At 53.7% G+C, this 21,899-nt stretch overlaps 1 protein-coding gene across 3 annotated transcripts in view; it reads left to right on the forward strand.

Annotated features, from left to right (window-relative positions):
• The window catches only part of HIPK2 (homeodomain interacting protein kinase 2), a 174,028-nt gene extending 153,641 nt beyond the window's left edge, over nt 1–20,387 (forward strand). For 2 of the 3 annotated variants that reach the window (XM_084896732.1, XM_084896733.1), the window contains exons 13-15: nt 6,002–6,246; nt 8,252–8,412; nt 9,852–20,387. In XM_084896732.1, the coding sequence (XP_084752858.1) occupies nt 6,002–6,246; nt 8,252–8,412; nt 9,852–10,319 (874 nt within the window). In that variant the 3' untranslated portion in view covers nt 10,320–20,387. The remainder of the gene's footprint in view (nt 1–6,001; nt 6,247–8,251; nt 8,413–9,851) is intronic. The other variant, XR_014796121.1, reaches the window with a different exon arrangement.
• The last annotated feature ends 1,512 nt before the right edge of the window (nt 20,388–21,899 follow it).

The raw sequence follows: 21,899 nt of genomic DNA on the forward strand, positions 1-21,899 counted from the left end.
ATAATTTGGAATCCCTTGGATATTAAAAAATAGTTTTGGGCCCTATTCATTCGGGAGACTTGAGACTATAAAAACCAGACACAGGATGCCAGTGTATTTCAGCCCCCATCAGCTTACAAAGCTCTGCCTCGGGCTATTGAATTTATTCCCCGTTGGTCGAAATATTTCTCCAATATCGCCTTGGCTCTCTCAGAATTCGAAATAATTGTCCAATTAATCAGAAATTTCTGTGTCTGATTAACCCAATCTTTGAAACTGCCAGTTGGCTCTTATCCAGAGAGCACTGCTGTTTATTCCAAGTAGTGAGAACTCATTTTACTCTCCACCCGCTCCCAGGAAGAGGGGAGAAGTGTTTAGTTCAGTGCTTGCACGGCTATCAGCCCTGGGGCCAGAGCCTCTTCTCCTGCCCCTCTGGCACAGTGGGCGCCTGGCTCTCTGCACCCCCCTGGCCTCAGGCCCTTAGACATCCCAAGCTTCATGACCCCAAGCTTCAACCTGCTGGCTCTTCACGAGGCCTGAGGGCCAGGGAAGGGAGGCCTGCTCCCAAGCCCGGCACTGCCAGTCAGCACGTATCCCACAACCGGATACGAAGCTTAACATCCACATATAAACCTGAATTATTGATTTCTGATTGGGTATAATGCCAATAATTAGTCACCACGAATCCTTTTGATCAGATAATAAATTCCCATACTTGAGACCAGTGTGAAATGTACAGTTAGGGTGGTTGAAGCATTCCCACTGTAGCTACGCTCAGTGGGTTGCTGTGTCATGGTAGGGCTGGTGTGGTCTCAGTGTCCTCTTTTCTGTTTACTGGCTCAGCCTGCTGTTCATTGTGTGTCTCAAGGAATGTAATGGAGCACTTCCGGCCCTAGCATCACTCCAGGGGCCGGAGGGGCCTTGGTGTCAGGGATGCCAGGCACGTGCTTCACTCCCCGCCTGCCTATTCCAGCACTGGCCTCGGTTTCCTTTCTGATAGAGCCCCGCGTTGAATCAGTACTCCGTACTCCCCAGTGCCTCATGCCCCTCAGCCCAGGAACATGATGGGCTTAGGTGGTTCCTTTACAAAGAGAAAGGCTCTTCCTGGCCGCAGCCTGGCCGCCGGCCTGGAGCAGCCTGTCCACACATTCATAGCCTTCGGCGCAAGACAGGCCCAGCAGCCTCGGCCAGCCCTTTGCCACAACTGGAAAAAAGGAAAAGCAACTTAAAAATCTGACAATTGTTGAGACTAGAATGTCATTTTTGAAAAATGAGATTTGAGTTGACACAGACTCTGGACACATAAAAATGTCAAATTCATAGAATCAAGGAGTGGACTCTTGGTGGCCAGGGGCTATTGGTAGAGAAATGGGGAGTTGGTAATCAATGGACATAAATTTTAATTGAGCAAGATGAATCCATTTGGAGATCTGCACAGCACTGCACTGTAGTCAACAATACTTAAATTTTATTAGGAGGGTAGGTCTCCTGTTAAATATTCTTATCACAATAAAATTTTTAAAATAAATAAAGTTAAGACCACGGTAGTCGCCAAAAAACACAGAGAATGCTAGTTCTTGGTTCAAACCTAACCCAAATTAGCCATGTGACCTTGTACAAGCAAGTGACCTAAGCTCTCCACATCTGAAGTTCATTGTTCTTAAAACCAGAATTGAAATATTCTTTCTCGCTGTGAGCGTTAGAGGAGACAACACGTGGAAAGCACTTTGAACAGCAGTTGTGCACCCAGTAAATGTGCCCTGGACTTTGTAGTCAGTGTCGTCGTGATAGAAGAGGAGTGTTGTTCACATGTAGCCTTGACTGTGGAGTCAGAGGAGTGGAGTCATGGAAGGGTTATTGGTGGAGATGAATTTTGACCCTGGTCTTGAAGGATGGAATTGACTGAGACTGGCAAATAGAAATCAGAAACGCATTCCAGACAGCACCCTGCAGGGAGGGTCCACAGGTTTGTATCTGATCCTGTGACAGTGTTTTCTCCACTGGGGCTGATTTCTTTACTGCTTATCTCCTTATTTCTTTTCATCATTTTAAAATGATGTGAAAATCATCTATTGCCATGACAACACAATGCAGTTGTGAACTCTGGTGGCGTTATTCAGAAATGATGTTCTATTAAGGCCATTAAGCAAATATTTCTCATTCTACTCTGTCTCCCTTCCTCCCTCTCTCTCTCTTCCATTAACCAATTCATAATGGGATTGATTAGCAATCAGTAATAATTAGACACTATACTGGAATGAATCCCAGTAGGATCAGTGCATACATGCCTAAAGAATCCATAGTAATAGTGCATGCTCGTTTTTAAGGTGACTCATTTAATAGCTTCCCATTTGTTCTCTAATCTGCATAGTATAATCAGATAGAGCACAGATATTCCTAACAATAGGAGACATTAAAAACAGCTATCAGGACTGGCTGGTGTTGCCAAGTGATTAGAGCAGTGGCCGTGCACGAAAGGGTTATAGGTTTGATTCCCAGTCAAGGGCACATACCTGGGTTGTGGGTTCACTCCTTAACCCCACCCTCCAGTTGGGGCGAATGCTGGAGGCAACCAGTTGATGTGTCTGTCTCACATCAATGTTTCTTTCTTTCTCTCTCTGGAAGATATGGTCAGCAGGAATTGGCCGGGACTGGGTCTACATGTGAGGGATTTATTTCCTCTCCAAATCAGGAGTAAACCAAGTCCTATGTTAAGTGTCTTCAATAATAAACTTTTAAGTCAGCAGAAGGATCCCCCACAGTGGATCCTTTGATGTCACCCTCCCTAATGGATTTCACAGGTTGGAGCTGGAGGCATGTCTAAGGTCACACCAACCTCCAGGCCGCTGTCCTAGGTCACACCAGTAAGTGGGCAGCAGAGCCGGAACTAGACGCCGCTCTCAGGTCACATCTGGGAGCCAGCTCTGTCCTTCATGCGGGGCCACCACCCAGACACTCTCAGCAGAGCCCGTCTGCGCTGTGTTCACTTTAATCACGCAGAACTGGCTGTGACGGAGCTGAGAGCAAAGGCAGGGCAGGGCCGCCTCCCAGCCTCCCCCAGGACCTGGAGCACCAGTGTCAGTGCGGGCTGGGGCGGGGTTCCCTCTAATAGCATCTTTCTACACAACAGACCCCCCACAGACGGGGGGGTTTCCCTTTGCACAGCCCCAGCCACCACAGAAAACACCGCAGGTCTCCCTGGGCTTGGTCTTTTTGAGGCAGCTCCCCCTTCTCCCAGAGCTCCCTCCTCCCGATGCCACAGCTTCCCACGATGTCCCTGCCTGCGAATCCCGCTGCCATATTCAGGGGCTCGGGGACCTTTCCTGCTGCCCGCTTTCTGGTTCTTGGGCCGGATCTCAGGGCCACGCCCACCTCTTTCTTGTTTCTGAAAAAGCGCATAGACTTTTTAGAAATTGAGATATAATTCACATGCCATACAATCACTCCCTTAAAGTATATAATTCAGTGGTTTTGGAATTCTACATTAATATTTTTTTACTTGTGATAAAAAAATTTTGCCTTTTATGTTTAAGCATACACTTCGGTGACATTAAATGCATTGTGTGTGCAGCCACCACCACTGTCTATTTCCAGAACGTTTCCATCACCCCGGGCAGACTCTGTACCCATTAAGTGGTAATTCCCTGTTCCTCCCTCCCCCGCCCTCTGGTCACCTCTAACCTACTCTGTCTATGAATGTGCTTATTCTGTGGACTCATGTAAGTGGAATAATACAGCATCTGTCCTATCTCTGGCTCATTCCACTTAGCACAGTATCTCAAGGTTAATCCATACTGTAGCGTGTATCAGAACTTGGCTCACTTTTATGGCTGAACAGTGTTCCATTACATACCACATTTTGTTTACTCATCTGTTGATGGACACAGGCTATTTTCATCTTCAGATTATATATTTCTTCTCAGCCATTGGGAATAATGCTACTATGAACATTGGCATTCAGCTATCTGTTTGAGTTCCTTTGTGGACATGCCTGCGAGTGGAATTGCTGGTCACGTGGTCACACTCTAGTTTTTTTGAGGAACAAGCATATGGATTTTTTGCATTTAAACTGTTATAAGTGGGAGGGTGATGTCTTTATTAATTAAAATGTATCTATTTTATCATAATGTGAGGAGCTCTAAATGCATGTTCATTCCCCACCTTCTTTCGAGTTCTCGATGGTTATCATCAGTACAACCCATTTGACAGTTCATCCTGGGAGGCTGGGTGACATCCACTGGACTCTTTACTGGTTATTTTAAAACTTTTCCGTGTATCCTGCCATGCTTTTGGACAGTCCCGCACTGGGGTTTAATCTCTCGGGCACACGTGTGCTGTATGTTTGTGTACAGGAATTCTCTGTAGCACCTAGCATAGACCTTCAACAGACCTAACTGGTGAGTTTTAATTTCCTTCGTACCCAGTGAGTCTGCACCTTGGTAGAATTCACTTTGCCTAGAAAGGTTTTTTTTTGCAAACCCGTATTCACGTGTTAAACGAGGTAACACGACTAATAATGATAGCAGCTAACTTTTATAGAATACTTGCTTTTTGTGCTATCTACTATTCGAAGCATTTTTCTTGTATTTCCTCAATTCTCCAAATAAGCCTACAATATAGCTACTGTTACTAGTTAGCCACATTTTACTGATGAGGAGATTGAATCACTCAGAGGTTGAAAAGCTGCCTGGGCCGCGCCCCCCCCTCCCCCCCCCCCCCACACACACACACATACACACACACACACAGCCAGTGCTGGTGTTAGACGTCTGGCTGCAGGGCCCTGTTCTCACCCCGGACACAGCTGGGGAGGGACCCTGCTTCCCTGAACAGGACAGTGTGCAGCCCCCAGAGGAACTGCCGGGCCCAGAGGTCAGTGTCAGGACTGTGCGGCCCCTCCCTTCTGCCCGGCTGCCTGCGGCTCTGAGTTGGCCCCCTTCTCTGCTGCCCTTAGGAGGCAGAGAGCGACCTTGGAAAGGGGCTGGCCTGTGGCTGGCCCTTGTGACCTTGGCCAGCACACCTCCCTGATTGTTTGTCCCCATTAGGCATCTATAAATACCAGCTTCTCTTACCAAATTAGTTGGAAACTGACCATCTGACTTGGGCAACGGATATTTCTTAAAAATAGATGATCAATAAAAATAGATGAAAACCCATTTTTGAAATCTTCACAGTAAACAACAAATTTCATATGCATCATCCCACCAGCTTCTCACTGAGCTTGGAGCAGAAAGAATTTGTTCCCGAAGTAACCACCAAACAAAAATATCTCAGGAAAAAAGCTGGTGGCCGAGAGCCATCCAGAGCCAGTTCCTCCTGTCGGCGTGTTGAGTTTCAGGACGAAGAGCAGCTCCCCACCAGGCCTCCTCCCAGGGGAGCCCCTCTGACCTCACCCGGTCACAGTGCTGCCCCTGCCCGATCCGAGGGCCCGGCTCCCCGGAAGGGACTCTCCGAGGCCTGGGTGCGGGCACCAGCTCCCACCAGCGCCCTCCCAGCAGAGAGGCTGCGATGGCGGGCAGTCCGCTCCGGTGGCTCTTTCTCAGCACGTCCGAGCCCCCGGAGCCTCCCTTTCTCCGCCCCTCTCTGCGTCCTGGCTGCTCCTGGGGGTTCCTTCCCTCCTGCCTGAGTGCAGGGGGTTTCCAGCCCGAGCCTCGCTCTGCTCTTCCTTCCCGGCGTGGTGCTCTCCCACACCGGCCTTGGGTGGCCGGGGGTCTGGGCTTTGTTTGCTCAGACGTCCCTTTCCGGTGGCTCAGGGGTGTTGCCGCACCAGGGAGAGCCCAGGCCCACTCGAAGCGTCTCACTCGTAGCTTCCAGAAGCGCCTGTGGGCCGGGCTCCAGCCCTCTCTCACGTCTCCATGTGGCAGGCGGCACTGTGTGCCCTGCCTCCCCGCGTGCGTCCCGTCCCTGCCCTCTCCGCTCTGCTCCGTCCCCTCCCGGCACCAAGAGGGGCCCTCCCCACGGCCGCCGGCCTGACCTGCGGGCGCGTCTCACCTCCGGTTCTGGTCGCCCTGTCCCCTTGCAGCACCGTCTCCAAGCAGAGGAAGAACGTCATCAGCTGCGTCACGGTCCACGACTCTCCGTACTCCGACTCCTCCAGCAACACCAGCCCCTACTCCGTGCAGCACCGCCCCGGGCACACCACTGCCGCCTTCGACACCAAGGGGGGCCTGGAGAGCCACTGCACCGGCAACCCCCGCACCATCATCGTGCCCCCCCTGAAGACCCAGGCCAGCGACGTGCTGGTGGAGTGTGACAGCCTGGTGCCAGGTAATTCGGGGGAAACACCTTCCCACCTCTCAAAGGGCATGGTCGGGTGTGTGTCCGCCACACATTGCTTAATTAAAAGTATTCCCTCCGGCCCCAGCTGGTTCGGCTCAGTGGATGGAACATTGGCCCTCAGACTGATTCGATTCCGGTCAAGGGCACATACCTCGGTTGTAGGCTCAATCCCTGGCCCTGTCAAGCTGCATTCGGGAGGCAACCAATCAATGTCTCTCTCTCTCTCTCTCTCACATCTGTGTTTCTCTCTCTGTCTCTCCCTCTACCTTCCATTCTCTCTAATAATCAATGGAAAGTCCAACCGGTGTGGCTCAGTGGTTGAGCATCAACCTATGAACCAGGAAGTCCCGGTTTGATTCCCCGTCAGGGCACATGCCTGGGTTACAGGCTTGATCCCCAGTGGGGGCATGCAAGAGCAGCCAATCAATACTTCTCTCTCATTAATGATGTTTCTATCTCTCTCCTTCCTTCCTCTCTGAAATCTATAAAAATATATTTTTTAAAAAACAATGGAAAAATATCCTGTTAAGTATTAACAACAATGAAAGTATTCCCTCCATCCTGAGAAGAAAAGCTGAGATCTTAATCTCCTAGATACGTTTAGTGCCTGACCCCAGACTCAGTGTCTCCCTGGCTCAGACTCGCCAGGAGGAGGATTTGGGGGACAAAAACACTCGCTTTTCTGCCCCGAACCATCACCAGCCCGTCCAAGCCAGTCAGCGCTCTCCCGGTGGCACCGTTTAGAAGGAAAAGGACAGGAAGTGCCAGAAGCTTTTGTTTAGATGTGAGGAGTTATTGTTCATCAGTTAATACTCATTCATCCCGTCTGTGTCACCTGGGGACCTTCCTGGGCGGTTGCCGGCTGCCAGGCCCCCGGGGCCGGGGAGAGCCAGATGCTGCCGGGGGGTGAAGAGTAGAAGGTGGGATGCGGTGTTTGGGGACTTGTCCAGCCCAGAGCGTAGGTCATCCTACTGTGCATGGGGGGACAGGAGGACTCCTCTCTCCCCAAACCCTCTTCCTGTCCAAGTCGCCAAAGGAGGATTCCACTAAACATCACGTGTAAGCAGCGTTTTCATTTTTTAATTCTGTAATTAGTACCCAGGCAGATAGTTCAGTGAGGACCCCGGCCGGAAGCAGCACTGTCCGGCTGCGACCAAAGGAACCCGCAGCAAACAGCTCACCCAGGAGGCAGGGTTCCTCGTCCTCTTCCGCTCAGACACCCATCAGATGATGGTTTACAGCGGTATCCATCACACATTACCGGTTTAAGTATTTGCCACGGTGTTATTTCTGCCGTGTTGTGTGTTGATTGTTACTTAAGAACTTAAAATACCTTTGTCAACACCTCGAGGCTGCAGCTTGGACTCATTTAATCCATGGAGATGCTGCCCGCTGCCACCCCAGGCAGCCAAGGCTGCCTTCACCTCCGGGAAACTTCTCTGGGCCGCCACCTCATGGCTGAACTTCATCTCGGGAGGAGACAGATAGAGTAAGGAGTTGGCACAGAGTTTGCAGCCTGAATAAAATAAGCCCGGACAGCTTCCATGTTCGTTTGGCTTTGCTCTCAGGAACGGTCCCTCAAGCACTCTCCATTCCGGAATTATCCCCTTTGGGCGCCCCTGAGGCTTCTCACACGAGAGCCAGTGCACATGCTAACATCCTGGAGAGCGAGGGAGTCTTTCTCCTGTAAAACGTGAGAAGTGTGCCCAGCCAGTGTGGCTCAGTGGTTGGACATTGACCTATGAACCAGGAAGTCATGGTTCGATTCCGGTCAGGTTGTGGGCTTGGTCCCCAGTAGGAGGCAGGTCCAAGGTGGGGCCAGAGCCAGGACTGCCGGGACCTGGGCCCGTCTCACGTGGGCCCGGGGAAGCGGGACTGGTTTGGGATTGGCCAGGCTCGGAAAGGGGTCCCTTCCTGGAAGACCCCTGTGGGCCCTGGAGGGGTAGCCGAGGGCTCGGGACTGACCTGCGACCTGTTTCTCCTCCCGACACAGTCAACACCAGTCACCACTCGTCCTCCTACAAGTCCAAGTCCTCCAGCAACGTGACCTCCACCAGCGGCCACTCTTCAGGGAGCTCGTCGGGAGCCGTCGCCTTCCGGCAGCAGCGGCCAGGGCCCCACTTCCAGCAGCAGCAGCCGCTCAACCTCAGCCAGGTAAGCCCAGCGCGTCTCACCCCCTCCCTTGGGGTCACCCGGGGGAGCCTGGTGCCACTGGCTCAGGGCGAGCCGGCCGGAAGCAGGGCGACTGGTGTAAAATCGTGCAGCTCCGCATGGCGTGTGCCAGTGCCGAGGTTAGGAGGGCCCACAGCTCGCCAGAGCAGCCCGCACAGGGAAGAGCGCTGTGGTGCCACGGAGGAGGCCACGCCCGGGCCCCGACCACGGCGGTGAGGTGGGGGAGCGTAAGAAAGCAGAGCCTCAGAGGGCAAAGCAGCCTGCGCTGAAGGCTCAGCCCGGTGCAGAGTGGGCTCCGGCCGATTCCTGAGGAGCCGAGAGTGAGACCAGAGTCCGTGTCGGAAGCCCGCGTGCAGAGCTGCGCTGGGCCGTGCCCTGCCCTGAGGTGCGTCTGTCACCAGGACTGAGGATGCCGGTGAGAGAGGGCTGGCACATGTGTCTGACACGACGGCAGACAGAGGTTCTGAGGGCCTGGGTGTTAGAGAGCAAGACCTCACAGTGAGAAACAGCGGTCTCTCCAAGACGCTTCCCAGCGTAGGGCGTCCTAGAAGAGAGGCCTGGGAGCTGTAGCTGCAGCGTCTGTGTCTGTGCCATCCCACTGAGCGAGCTGGGCATGGCCTCCTTCCTCAGTCCCGGCTACTTCACTTCCCAGCATCCTCGGGAGGTGTCTTCTGTCACTCCCACTGCTCTCCCCCGCCCCTTCTCTTCTCCTCCTTTCTCTCCCCCTCCTCCCCCTTCTCTTCTCTTTTCCTCTCTCTCTCCTTCTCCCCTCCTCTCCATCCTCACTTCTCCCTCTTCTTCTCTCCCTCTCCTTCCTCCTGCCCTCACTTCTCCCTCCTCCTCTCTCCCTCCTCTTTCCCTCTCTTCCCCCTCCCCTTGTCCCTCCTCCCCACTTCTTTCTCTCCTCCCCTCCTTACATCCTCTCTTCCTCCCTCCTTTCCTCTTCCTCTCCCTCCTCCTGCCCTCACTTCCCCTGCTTTCTCTTCCTCTCTTCTCTCCCTCTCCTTCCTCCTGCCCTCACTTCTCCCTCCTCCTCTCTCCCTCTTCCTCCTCCTGCCCTCACTTCCCCCTCCTCCTCTTCCTTACTTCCCCCTCCTCCTTCTCCTCTTTCCCTCTCCCTCCTCCTGCCCTCACTTCCCCCTCCTCCTCTTCCTTACTTCCCCCTCCTCCTTCTCCTCTCTCCCTCTTCCTCCTCCTGCCCTCACTTCCCCCTCCTCCTCTTCCTTACTTCCCCCTCCTCCTTCTCCTCTTTCCCTCTTCCTCCTCCTGCCCTCACTTCCCCCTCCTCCTCTTCCTTACTTCCCCCTCCTCCTCCTCCTCCTCTCTCCCTCTCCCTCCTCCTGCCCTCACTTCCCCTCCTCCTCCTCTCCCGTGTGTCCAGCCCCCAGTGCAGCCCTCTCCTGGTGCTTCTCCTTGTCCAGGCCCAGCAGCACATCACTGCAGACCGCACCGGGAGCCACCGACGGCAGCAGGCCTACATCACCCCCACGATGGCCCAGGCTCCGTACTCCTTCCCGCACAACAGCCCCAGCCACGGCACTGTGCACCCCCACCTGGCCGCGGCCGCCGCCGCCCACCTCCCCACCCAGCCCCACCTCTACACCTACACGGCGCCCGCCGCCCTGGGCTCCACCGGCACCGTGGCCCACCTGGTGGCCTCCCAAGGCTCGGCGCGCCACACCGTGCAGCACACTGCCTACCCGGCCAGCATCGTCCACCAGGTCCCCGTGAGCATGGGCCCCCGGGTGCTGCCCTCGCCCACCATCCACCCGAGTCAGTATCCGGCCCAGTTCGCCCACCAGACCTACATCAGCGCCTCTCCGGCCTCCACCGTCTACACTGGATACCCACTGAGCCCCGCCAAGGTCAACCAGTACCCGTACATATAGACACTGGAGGGCACGCGGGCGGCGGCGGGGCGTCTGCACTGAGGACGCCGCCCGGCAGCAGAGCAAGGCTGGCCGGGCGGGCGGGCGGGCGGGCACTGGTGACACTTGAACTAGGAAGTGTGAGGACTGAGCCGAGAAGAGAACATTTTTAAGAAGAAGGGATTCGGGAGGGGATCTATGCTTTTTATTTTAAAAAGAAAAAGGAAAAAAAAAGAAAGCGCCGGTAACAAAAACACAGCTCACGTACCCATTCTGCACCAAACTGGAAAGGAGAAGAGAGAGCGACGGAAGATTCCAGAAGAGGGGCCAGTTTCTGAAGAACTTTATCTATGAACTTTTCAAAGGTCATCTTCATATGGCAGCAAGTGACATTTAAGAATTTGCTGTCAGGGGACACCTGATATGGAAATCCAATAGATTTTTTCATGGTTGAACATGAGCATTAGGGATTTTTCCAGAACCCTAAAGGATCAACAGCCCTAGAGGTCAGGCCTCGGCCTGCGAGGCTGATGTTGGGCTGTTCTGGCTCCTTGGGGAGGTTGGGGGGAGGGGGTAAGGGGGGGGGGGCGGGCCGCAGGAAGCCCTCCCCGAGGGCACGGTTCCTCTGAGCGCTCTGGATAAATCCCTAAGAAAGTGACTCCTCAGATGTCATTAATACTGTGTGTCGCAAACTTTAGTTTTTTCTTCTTTCTGAAGATTTCTTTCCTCCTTGAATCGATCCCTAGCCGGTAGCAGGGCTGGCGGGCGTTGCCGACACCCGGTGGAATGTAGCACTCTGCACCCTTCTGCTTTGTGGGGACTCCGGTGATCCCAATAGACTGTCCTCAGTGTGACGCGCACAGTGACGGACACAGGCGCGCGGCCAGTGCGGGGCCTGGGGCGGCCGCGGCCCTGTCCTGACTTGACACCATTCCCTCCTAGTGCCTTACGGAACCAGAGCGGGAGGGTCTCCTTCCTCGGTACTCCAAGACGCTGACGGGCAGTCAGAGCATCTCGGCGCTTTTGTGCTGTTGAAACATTTTACTCTGGTCTTTCCTCTCTTTGTTTTTAAATGTTAATTTAATCTAACGTCAGTGCCCGCTGTCTGTCGAGGGCTGCTTGCTGGCGGAGGGGTGGCAGGGAGCTGGCAGGGCCGGGAGAGCCCCCAGATGTTGAGAGGTGGGGTGGATGGTGGGGGTGGGCCCGGTGGGCGTGATGGTTTTAGATGACTGTTTCTGGACAGAGCAGTTCTCCCTGCATGGCTCCTCGCCATTTGTGGGGCCAGAGGTCGCCCTGTGCTGGCCTTGCAAGTGGCTGCCTCCCTCCTGGTGTGGAGAGGATAGGAGAGGAGGCCGCCTCCCGCCGCCTGCCGCCTCCTGGCCGGCACACTCCTTCCGCCCCTGCGGGCCGGAGGGCTGGGCTGGGGGTCAGGCCGCCGCGCCCCCTCCTCCCCCCGGCCTCACTGTCGCTCACCCCTCTCCTCTGGCTCCCCGGCTGCCCCCCTCTCTGCAGACTACACCAGCCTGTGCTCCCTGCGGCTCTTCCTCCTCACCTGGGCCCGCCCCCGGCGCCGCTTGGCTTTGGTTTCTGAGGGTCTGGAGGGCAGAAGGCAGGGGGACATCCATGGGGGTGACCAGGAGGCCCTCTGCCACCCCTCGGAGGCCCCTCCCGCCGCCAGTAAGGTTTCCAAAGAAATTGCCCTTTGCCCTCTTTGCACCTTTGACACATTCTGGACGCTTCTCAGGCTTGAACTGCTGGAGGCAGGTGGGGTCTTAGGAGACTATGTGGTCAGAGGGGGGGCCCTAAAGGCAGGCTCTCCACTTCGAGTCCCCAGGCGGCGGCGTTCCCAGCGTGCAGAGAGGCCGCTCCCGTCCGCGTCCCCCTCCCGCCTCCCTCCAGGCTCCCTGACGATCTGCCTGCCTGCCGCCTGCCTGCCTGCTGGGAAAGGTGTTTTATAGTCACATCCGACCTAGTTCAGTGAGGAAGCCAAACCTTTACCTTAGCTCTTAGCTGTGAAATGTGAACTGACTCTGGAAATTTCCCCTCCCGACCACAAGTCCTGCTTCCCTTACAGAGGTCCCCTCAGCCCGGGCTCAGGCCGGGAGGAAGGACCCCCTGACGCTCTCGGTGGGCAGACAGCCCCAGGGCCCAGCGGGGCGGGACGCTCTGTCCGTGGTCTGTCCGATGCGGGGAGGGCGTCCTTCTGAGACGACAGGAGACGGCCAGCCTGGTGGTGGGGGTGGGCGTGGGGGGTGACGTTGGAGGCCGTGCTGGCCTGAACGGATGGCAGCAGCTCCCCACCAGCTCTTGAGCCCAGTCACCCGTCGGGGCTGCACGTGAGCCTCCGTCGGCCTTACCGGGCATCCCCCGCCCTCGCGCAGTCTGACCCCCACAGAAAAGACAACCAGCCTTCCGTTTCGGAGCAGATGACTCTGTCTACCACGTCGACTTTCACCTGACACTTCTCTCCTTTTCTTCCAGACCGGGAAGGAAAGGTCCATGCTGCTCATAGGATAATGTTATTGTACTAATTATTTGTAACTATTATCATTCTTATCGTGTGTGGATATTTTAGTTGGGGTTTGAAATGCACACTTATTCCATGTATCTTTTGTGTTTTCTCTTTAATATTTAAACTTATTTTATTATATCTGTGAGTACATGAGTAGACAGGAAGGACATACAGATGTCCGGTTTTGCCAGACAGAAGCTATTAGGTGAAGTGTTTGTCATCTCTTCCACAAAGAGCTGCAGGACAGACCCCGCAGAACAGAGCGAAGAACGGAGGCCTTGGCCTCTGCGCGGCCCGGCCCTGGCGTTGGCCACGCCGGCCGCAGTGCTGAGCCTGAGTGTGGGCCCCGCCTGCCCTGCCCTTGAACCCCGCTGCCCGGATCCCGGGCCTGCTCACGCCTGCTCCGCACCTGCCCAGCCAAAAGAGCCCCCTGCCCGCAGCTGATGCAGCCCAGGAAGGTGGCTCACTCAGCCCAGACGCCATGGTCCCTCCCGGAAGCCCAGGTAATGCTGCCGGGCAGGCAATGCCGCCTCCTCCACCACCTCCCACCACACCGCCCGCTTCCCCAGCCTGGCCCCCGCCCCCAGGACATCTCCGTTGGCAGTCCTCGGGACAAACTAGCGAGCCAAAAAGGTGGAGGGATGCCAGGAGGCGGGTGGACACGGACGCCCAGCAGCTGCGCAGACACATGGGCCCACAGCGCCCTGCGTTTTCCATCAGCAAGGCGAGCCTGCGCTGCCCACAAAGCCAGCAATTCCAGCCCCGGATGAAGAAAGGGTTGAAATGCCAGCTTCCCTGAAGGGAGCGGGGGAGCCGCTGGGAGGCGGGCAGGACCCAGTCCCACAGATGCTCCCCTGGTCCCCGCCCACCTCTCTGCTCCCTGGCACTTGCCCGCATCTCCCATCCCGTCCTCCACCTGAGTCCACTGGATGAGCAAAAGGATGCCCACCCCTAGGACCAGGCTCTCAAGTAGAGGGGCGTCGACCCAGTCCTGCGTAGACCTCAGGTACCATAACCTAGAGCATCCTCTGTTCAGTAATTGGCTGCTTCCTTCTCTGCTGAGGAAGCATGGTAAGAGTGAGAGGAGGAGACATTCAAGAGGACAGGCGGGGGCGGGGGGGCTGCGCCGTGGGCGCCGGGAGCCGCAGGTCCACCCGCTCCTGCGCTGGGTCCTCGCCCGCCCTCCGGGGGGTTCACACCCGTGTCTCTGCGCTCGGGGCCTCTTCCGTGACGATTGGGCTGTTTCCAAGGGAAGGGGTGAGCAGGCCGATGGGCGGGAGAGTCTGAGGCTTGATGCCAGTTACTTTTGTGAAAGTGCATGGGTTGATGGATTCAGAGGGAGAAGGAGGGTGGGGGCAAGCCGGCGGTTGTCTCCCGGATCGGATTTGCATCCAGGCCTTATGGGCCCCGAGCGGCTTGCAGGCCCCGTCCCCCTGGGAGACAACCACCCGGACCCCAGGCCGCTGGGCGTGCGGAGGGGAGGCGAGGGCGGCGCGGCTGCCAGCGGCTGCTTCCCCGAGACCGGGCCTGTAGAATTGCAGACCCTCGTTTTTGAACAAGCTTGTGGCGGAGGACTGGGGGTGAGAGTGAGTGAGTGAGTGAGTGAGTGGAGCAGACTTCCTTGGAAAACGGAGGAAGGAGACGAGGAGGCTTGAGGAGCTGATCCCGATGGGCTGTGGGGGGTGGGACGCGGTGTCCGCGGGCTGGCCCAGCTCCCATCCGGACTGTGTCTGGGGCTGGGGGTCGGACAGGATGTGGGAGTCTGGGACAGGAAACAGAACATAACCAGGTAGCAGAGGAAAGTCAGCCTTGAGTAGCAGAGAAAATCCAGCAGAGAGGCGACCTCACTGCGCCAGCATGACAGCTTTGCCACAAGGCATTCCAGCCTGGGGACTCGGTGTGCTTCTCGGCCTCCCCCGTCCGCCTTTTCTCTCTGGAGTGTCTTACCGACTGCAGGGGGAACCCTCAGAAGGAAGCAGGCCAGAATTTCCCTTCCCAATTATTCCTTTCTTTAGCCAAAGAGCCCTTCCCAGAGACACCTCCACCAGACAGCATGGTGGCCCTCCGGTCCTTCCTCTCGGGGCAGTACTGACATCGTGAGTGATGCCGTTCCATTTGCCTTTCTCTTTCCCCCATGTCCTGACTTTTCGTTGTTGCGTTGATTTCAAAACTGTGCTCGCCTTCTCAGAGAAGCAGATTAGGAACCTAACGCTGCTGCCATGGGGGGACTGGGGACACCCGGCGAGTCTGTGAGCTCAGCTGAGCGCGCGTCACCCCGGGCCTGCGGGGAAGCTCAGCTGCGTGTGGGGTTTGGATGGCGCCAGAGCCGGGCTTCCAGTACTTCTCTGCTTTGATGCCTTTGGACTCTCATTTCTAATCACCACAGACTAGTCCATAAAATCTCAGCCGGCTCCTAGAGAAACGGAGATGGTGACATGACAGTTGCAACAGAGACTTTCAGAGACCATTGCGCCCCTGCTCACTAGCATCACACACACACACACACACACACACACACACACACACCCGGCAGAGGCTTCTCACACCGTGCCTGCAGCTCCATGCCCGCTCTTCCCTTCACACCCAGTTGGCACGGAAGGGACCCTCCATAGGGCTTGCTCTCAGAATACCTGTCCCAGAGAGACCCTCCTGAGTGCCCCCAACTCAACTCCCACAAGCCTCTGAGAGCCCCGAATCTCAAGAGTATTTTAGATTGACAGTCTCATTTCTTCTCAAAACCCGCACAGTGTCCCTCACCGAAAAGCCAACATTGGTTGGATCCTTCAGGGCTCCAGGCCCAGGCCAAGCCCTGGGAGGTGACCTCATGGTGCCCTCAGGGCCACCCCATGTGCGAGGCCCCCGTTACTGATGGGGGGTTGGTGAGGAAGCTGATGTTCCAACAAAAGGAAAAGCAGTAAATAAAATAAAGAAAAGAAAATCTAATAGTGGTCTGAAATTGCCACATGTCTAATGACATTTTTGTTGAAGTCTTGGCTGAGATAGGGTTTTTAATTAGCAGCCTCATATTTCTGACCAAACATTTAGTGGTACTCCCCTCGATTGTGTGCCAAACACTGTGCTCAACACTGCTCATCAGTGAGCTCGTTTGCCCGGGTCTTCAGAAAAACTGCGAAATCAGCAATCGTCACCCCTCACAGAGGAGGCAGCTGCAGGTCACCCAGCTGGGACGGAGCGGGCCTGGAACCCAGGTCTGAGCCGCTAGCCTCAGTGTCTCCGTGTTTAAACGCAAAGGGAGGCCTTGAGATGTCCCCGCGCTGTTGCTCACCACGCGTGGTCTGCATGGAGAGGGAGCCCCAAATTGGAGGCGGGCGGAGGGGCAGCAGTAGCTTGACTTTTGGAGAAAACCCTAGGGGTGTTACTTTTTTTGATTCATAATAGAATTTGTTTTAGGTCCCTTTCCAGTGTACCAGCTAGTCTTAGTACCGCTGCTGCCACAAACTCATGAGAGTGGAAAGGAAAAAAAGTGTTCTTTCCTTCTTTAAAAAAAACACACATTTTTTTCTTGCTTATAGTTAATTCTAGAAAGACATACTAAAGATATGAAAAAAAAAAAAAAAGTGCTGATTTTGACTGCACTGATAAACATCATGACAAGTCTGGTCTCGTAACCGACCCACGCTTCAGCTCTGGGTAGAACCAGGGGTGGGGTCACACCAAATTTGTAAATACCTTGTGTGGGGCTGGTGTCCGGGAACTTTTTTCTTTGTTTAAAAAAAAAAAAAAATAGGAGGAGAAAGATGATTTTTAGAAAGAGGAGCAAAATAAAGTTTTATCTGAGACGGTCTTCTCAAAGAGTTGGTGGAGAGCAGCGGTGTGGAAACTGAGGGAGGCTGCAGGAGCGGAGAGTTGAAAGGTGATGGTTCAGAAGTAGCTTGGGACTCGGTGTTTAATTTTTTAGAAAATTCTTATTTGTTATGAAACATCTCCTCAGTTGTTTTGGGCGGGAGTTTTTTGTTTGTTCCTTTTTTATTTTAAAAACTTCTCTATTGACTGGCTCCAGGCTTGTCTGCCTAAACTCTTGGGTAGTTTACACAAGTTCTGGAGTGTTCCAGAACTTGAACTCTATTGGAAGCAAACCCAGCTCGTTGGAAGTAGATCCTGGTTGGTTTCGGTAGGCGTGCTGGAATTCTGACGGAGCTCACCTAACGATTCTTCTGAAGAAGGTTTTAGCTCCATTATCTTACACAAACTGTGACCTACTGGCAATAATACCTCAAATTTGGGCATTCGTCCCGATTGTAGCCTCTTTTGAAGTCATGGAGCCGGCCTGCTCTTGGGATTTAGAAGACTGTGAACTCTGTGGGCTTGAGTGAATTCCGAAAATAGCTGGTCTTCACGACGAAAATTAAACGGAGGAAGAGCTGACTCTCTGTCTGTTGTGATCAAATGTGATGTCCCAATGCACATGTTCAGTCCTCACGTTCTTAGCTACTGTAACGCGCTGTTCGCCTGCTACGGCAGCGATCGAGTCACATTTTAAATGTGCACATTCAATAACTGACCGTGGATGCTGAAGCATTTTTCTGGCAACATTTTATAGTGAAAGTGTTTTATAGTTTACATTTAAACTGGTACTTTAAAAAAAACAAAAAAACATTTCTGTTTATAACTGACATCTTCAGACCCTGGAAGCGCCCCCAAGGCAGGGTCCCACCCATGCTGTTGTGTTATTAGCACCGCCCTCCGCTTACGGTTTCCATGGGAACGAGACAGATGTGGAAGGGTTTCCAGGTTAGGTCCGCAGCCTGGGCCAGATGCGAAGACCTCGTGTGCCGTGTATCCACCTTTCAAGGCCTTGACATCTCAGAAGAGGCAGAGAGAACAGACGCCTGGTTCGTTGACTTTGTCTTGATTTGAATGTTTAACTTACCGATGATCCGCTGACCTCCACTGACCAGGCAGTAGGGAACACTGGGATCCAGGGAGCCCTGAAGTCCAGCTGCTGTGTCTGGGCCCCCTGGCGGCATTCTGCTGGGGCCTTTCAGCGGGGGTCGTCCACCCATCCCTCCGCCTGTACTCATTGGCTACGTTCACCCTATCTGCTGTCATCCTGTCCTTCTCTCCATGGACACTAAATACATGTAAAAGGATGTGTCTGTTCAACGTAGATTTGAGGCCTAGGTCAGTGGGAGGGGGGCCTGGGTCCTTCCTAGTGGTTGTGAGTCCGCTGAGCAGGAGGGGCTGGGGACTGAGGGCCGTGGGGCCGCCGAGGCCCGTTGAAGGAGCGGTCAGAACTGAAGGCGAGAGACTCAGAGCCAGGCCCGGGCCCTGCGGGTGTCGCTGTGTGAGGAGGACCCGCTGTGAACTAAAGGGCGTTCCTCTAGCACCTGTGTGTGGTTCTGTTTTTAAAACGCATTTGCTTTTGCCCTGTGAACTCTGTTGACAGCACGTTCCTATTTCAGGTTTCTGTTAGAAATCTTATTGTGAGATATTTGTCATCTCGCCCCTTCTGCTTATACCCCCGCTCTCCTCCGATGGGCTTTCCCCTTTGCTTTACTTAACCAGATGAGTTTTCCGTCATTGTCTTAACCCTATTTTTTAAAACTAGAGGTATGGAAATTGGCTTTTTTAAGTAAGTATCCTGTATCTGAAAAAGGGCTCTGCCATTGCTTGCTAGTTTCCTTTCAACCAGTCACCACAGGAGTCTCCCCACACGGCCTCGCCCCCTGTGGTGTCCCGTCACTGTCCCCGGGGCCCCGCGGCCTCCGCCCTGCTGTGGCCGCAGCCCCGCGGCCAGGCACCCTGCCCCCCAGGAAGCTCTCAGGAGCCGGGACGAAGGGCCCACGCAGCCTTGTGAGGGGTGGTCTCGCCTCCCAGTTGGTCGCCTGCTTGGTCGAAGGGGCAGTGGACTTATTATTATTTTAATAGTTTGGCTCAGGTTATGAGGACTTGGGAAGGGAAAAGTGGCTTGACCACGCCCATTCTTTGTAGCTTTCCGTGACTTCTGAATGGAACATAGTGTCCCTACCCCCTGCCCCTCCCTTCCCAGCAGGCATCCCTGTTGGCGATGCCTCCACATGGCATGGTTTCTCCCCGCCCCCACCCCCACCCCCACCTCCACTCGCCTCCCTCCTGTTACCGCTCATTTCTTCATGGCTTTCCCAGAGCACAATCATTTCTCCCCCCAAAGCAACTGCTCATCCTCTGTGCGCATCCTTTTAACCAAATGAAGTAGACCAGGAAGGCATCCTTTGGGGCACCAGAATTTCTAGTTTAGTAGAGAATCACTGTGTAGATAGAGAGGTGGGTATGTATGTTTGTGGGAATATGTGTATATATATATATATATATATATATATATATATATATATATATATATACATCAAACCAAATGGCGGGTAGGAGAAGCATAGCTTTACGGAGGAGGAGGAGGAGGAGGAGGCGGTGGAGGAGGAGCTTTTAGAAGTTGGAGTCGGCCCCGGGCTGCACTGGCCACACCTGGGCCGGGGGCTCGCCGAGTGGGGGCAGGTGCCCTGAGCGCCGCTGCTCTCTGGGTCCCCGGCGTCAAGGGCGGAGGTGAGCGAGGGAGGCAACGAGTCACAATGACTGGAATTTTCCATCTCGATTTGCTTTGACCACATATATTGAGCTGCCGTCTCTGGTGTTATATCACGTTTCCAAAAATGGTATCCATTAGGGTGGAAAGAGAACGGATCTGTAGAAACGTTTACCTTCCAACTGCCCGTGAACTTAGGACACTGGACGGAAGGAAGGCTCACGCCCCAGAATGAGAACAGGGGAGAGGAGACCAGGTGACGCTCGGTCACCAGTCCAAGGGATGTGGCTCCCTCCCCGAGGTCATCTCGTCTAGATCTTTCTCTTCCAGGTCATCTCAGCTCAATAGCCCTGTGGAAGCCCTGGTCTGTTGTGTTCCTTCACTGTACCGTTTCTGTAATGAAAAGTGTTAATCCATGTTAATCTTTGTGAAAATTATTGCGTGCAACAGTATTTTCTCGTGTACCTCTTTTTCCTATGTGAATTGTCCCGCTTCTCTTTTTTATTTATAAATGTCTACTTTTTTTAAAAGGCAAACCAATGTGTCGTAGACCTCTATGTAACCTACTCCTTAGTCTCATATTATAGGTATGTTATAAGAATGGATATTTTACTTGGCTTTAGAATGTTTTACAAGAAAAATAATTCTTAACTGATCAAGTCCTTGCTACTAAAATGCTTGTGTTTTTTCATCATGACGTCGTGTGCTTCTAAATTAATAATCATTTTCGTTGTAGAAAAATGGAGTGAATTTATATTAGTCTTGGAAACTAATAATAGCATTGTAAATTTATGAGATGATTTTAACAGAAAAAAAAATTATAGAAGAATATAGTTATTTTAATTGTAATATTACTAACTGTAGGGTGAGAAGGGGGTCCCGTGTGGTGAACTATGTTATAGCTTGTTACTCACAGTTTCTTTTTGATCATTTTTTCGGTCTCTGAGGTGAAACGAGTTATTAATTAAAATTTGTAAACTCACATATGCATATTGTATATGTGTAGCGATGTAATCACACTTTGTCTTGGAATTACATTAAACTGTTTGGAATCACTGTCCACGGGCTGGCACACTTATTTCTTCCGGAACCAGACCGTCACGGGCCTGGAGAGGTTACTGCTCTGAGTAACGGCCTTCCGAAGTTCCTTAGCCCCCCGGAAAGTATTCAGTACATCTGAACGTGTTCCTCACCCAGTGCCGAATTTAACGTCTGTCAGGATGCCGGCGGGTGTGGCCCCGGGTGTGGGTGTCGTCCTGAGCACTGAGAGGTGGCCAGTTTAGTTCCCGGCCAGGACACATGCCCGGTTACAGGCTCGATCCCCAGGGGGGCGTGCAGAGGCAGCCAATCGGTGATTCTCTCTCACGGATAGTCCTATCCCTCTCCTTTCTTCTCTTTGAAATCAATAAAAACATTTTTTTTTTTTTTAAATTCTGCCTAGATGCCCATGTGTGGCTGTGGAGGGGCCTCACTTGCCCGCCCCTGAGGTCTCCTAGCTCCCTTCCCTCTTCCGGGCCATTTCAACCCCGTCCACTCCCAAACCATCCTGGAGGCCTTGCTGTCATCACCGTCCTAAGAGCTTTCCAACGTTCATGCGGAGCTCGGGCTGCAGCCTCCCTCTGCACCCAGGTCCTGCCCTTCACCAGACGTCAGTGTTGAACTGCTCCCCTGGGCCCTCCCAGGAGCCCCTCCCGGCCACCTCTCCTCCTCCACTGTGGCTTCCCATCATTCCAGCATGTTCATAGTAAAATATACACAACATCACATTTATCACTTTGAAGTTTAAAGGGTACAGTTGGTGGCACTGGTACATGCAGTGTCTGTTTCTAGAACTTCCATCATCCCAAACAGAAGCTCTGAGCCCATTCAAGAACAACTCCCTTCCCAGCCCTGGCAAACCCCTTTCCACTTTCTGTCTGGATCTGCCCATTCCTGTAACCAGCTACACCGTGGTTGGCAAACTGCGACTCTTTGGCCCCCTGAGCGTGGCTCTTCCACAAAATACCACGGCCCGGGCGAGTCTGTTTTGAAGAAGTGGTGCTAGAAGTTTAAGTTGTGAAAAGTTGGCTCTCAAAAGAAATGTCAATCGTTGTACTGTTGATATCTGGCTCTGTTGACTAATGAGTTTGCCGACCCCTGGGCTACACTATTTGCCCCCCCCCCTTTTTTTTTTTTTTGCTTTTTTCACCTAACAATGCTTTCAGCATCCGTCTAGTTACAGCACGTGTCAGTCAGAATGTCCGTGTGAGCCTGAGTAACGTGGCACTGAGCATGTGCACCACGATTTGTTTTCAGGGGTCTTCAAACTACGGCCCGCGGGCCACATGCGGCCCGCAGAGGAGTCTGATCCGGCCCGCCAGGTTTTTTGGGCAGTGAGCGCAGCCGAGGTGTTACAGTAGGAATTAGTAGTTCATATAGTCCGGCCCTCCAGCTCTCTGAGGGACCGTGATCTGGCCCCCACTTTAAAAAGTTTGAGGACCCCTGGATCTGCTCCTCTGAGGATGGGGGGGTGAGTTGTTCCCACCGTGTGGCTGTGCAAACAGTGCTGCCATGAGCACTCGCACGCATTCTT

This window comes from Pipistrellus hanaki, assembly GCF_964339955.1.
Source record: "Pipistrellus hanaki genome assembly, chromosome: 10".
Taxonomy (NCBI): Eukaryota; Metazoa; Chordata; class Mammalia; order Chiroptera; family Vespertilionidae; genus Pipistrellus; species Pipistrellus hanaki.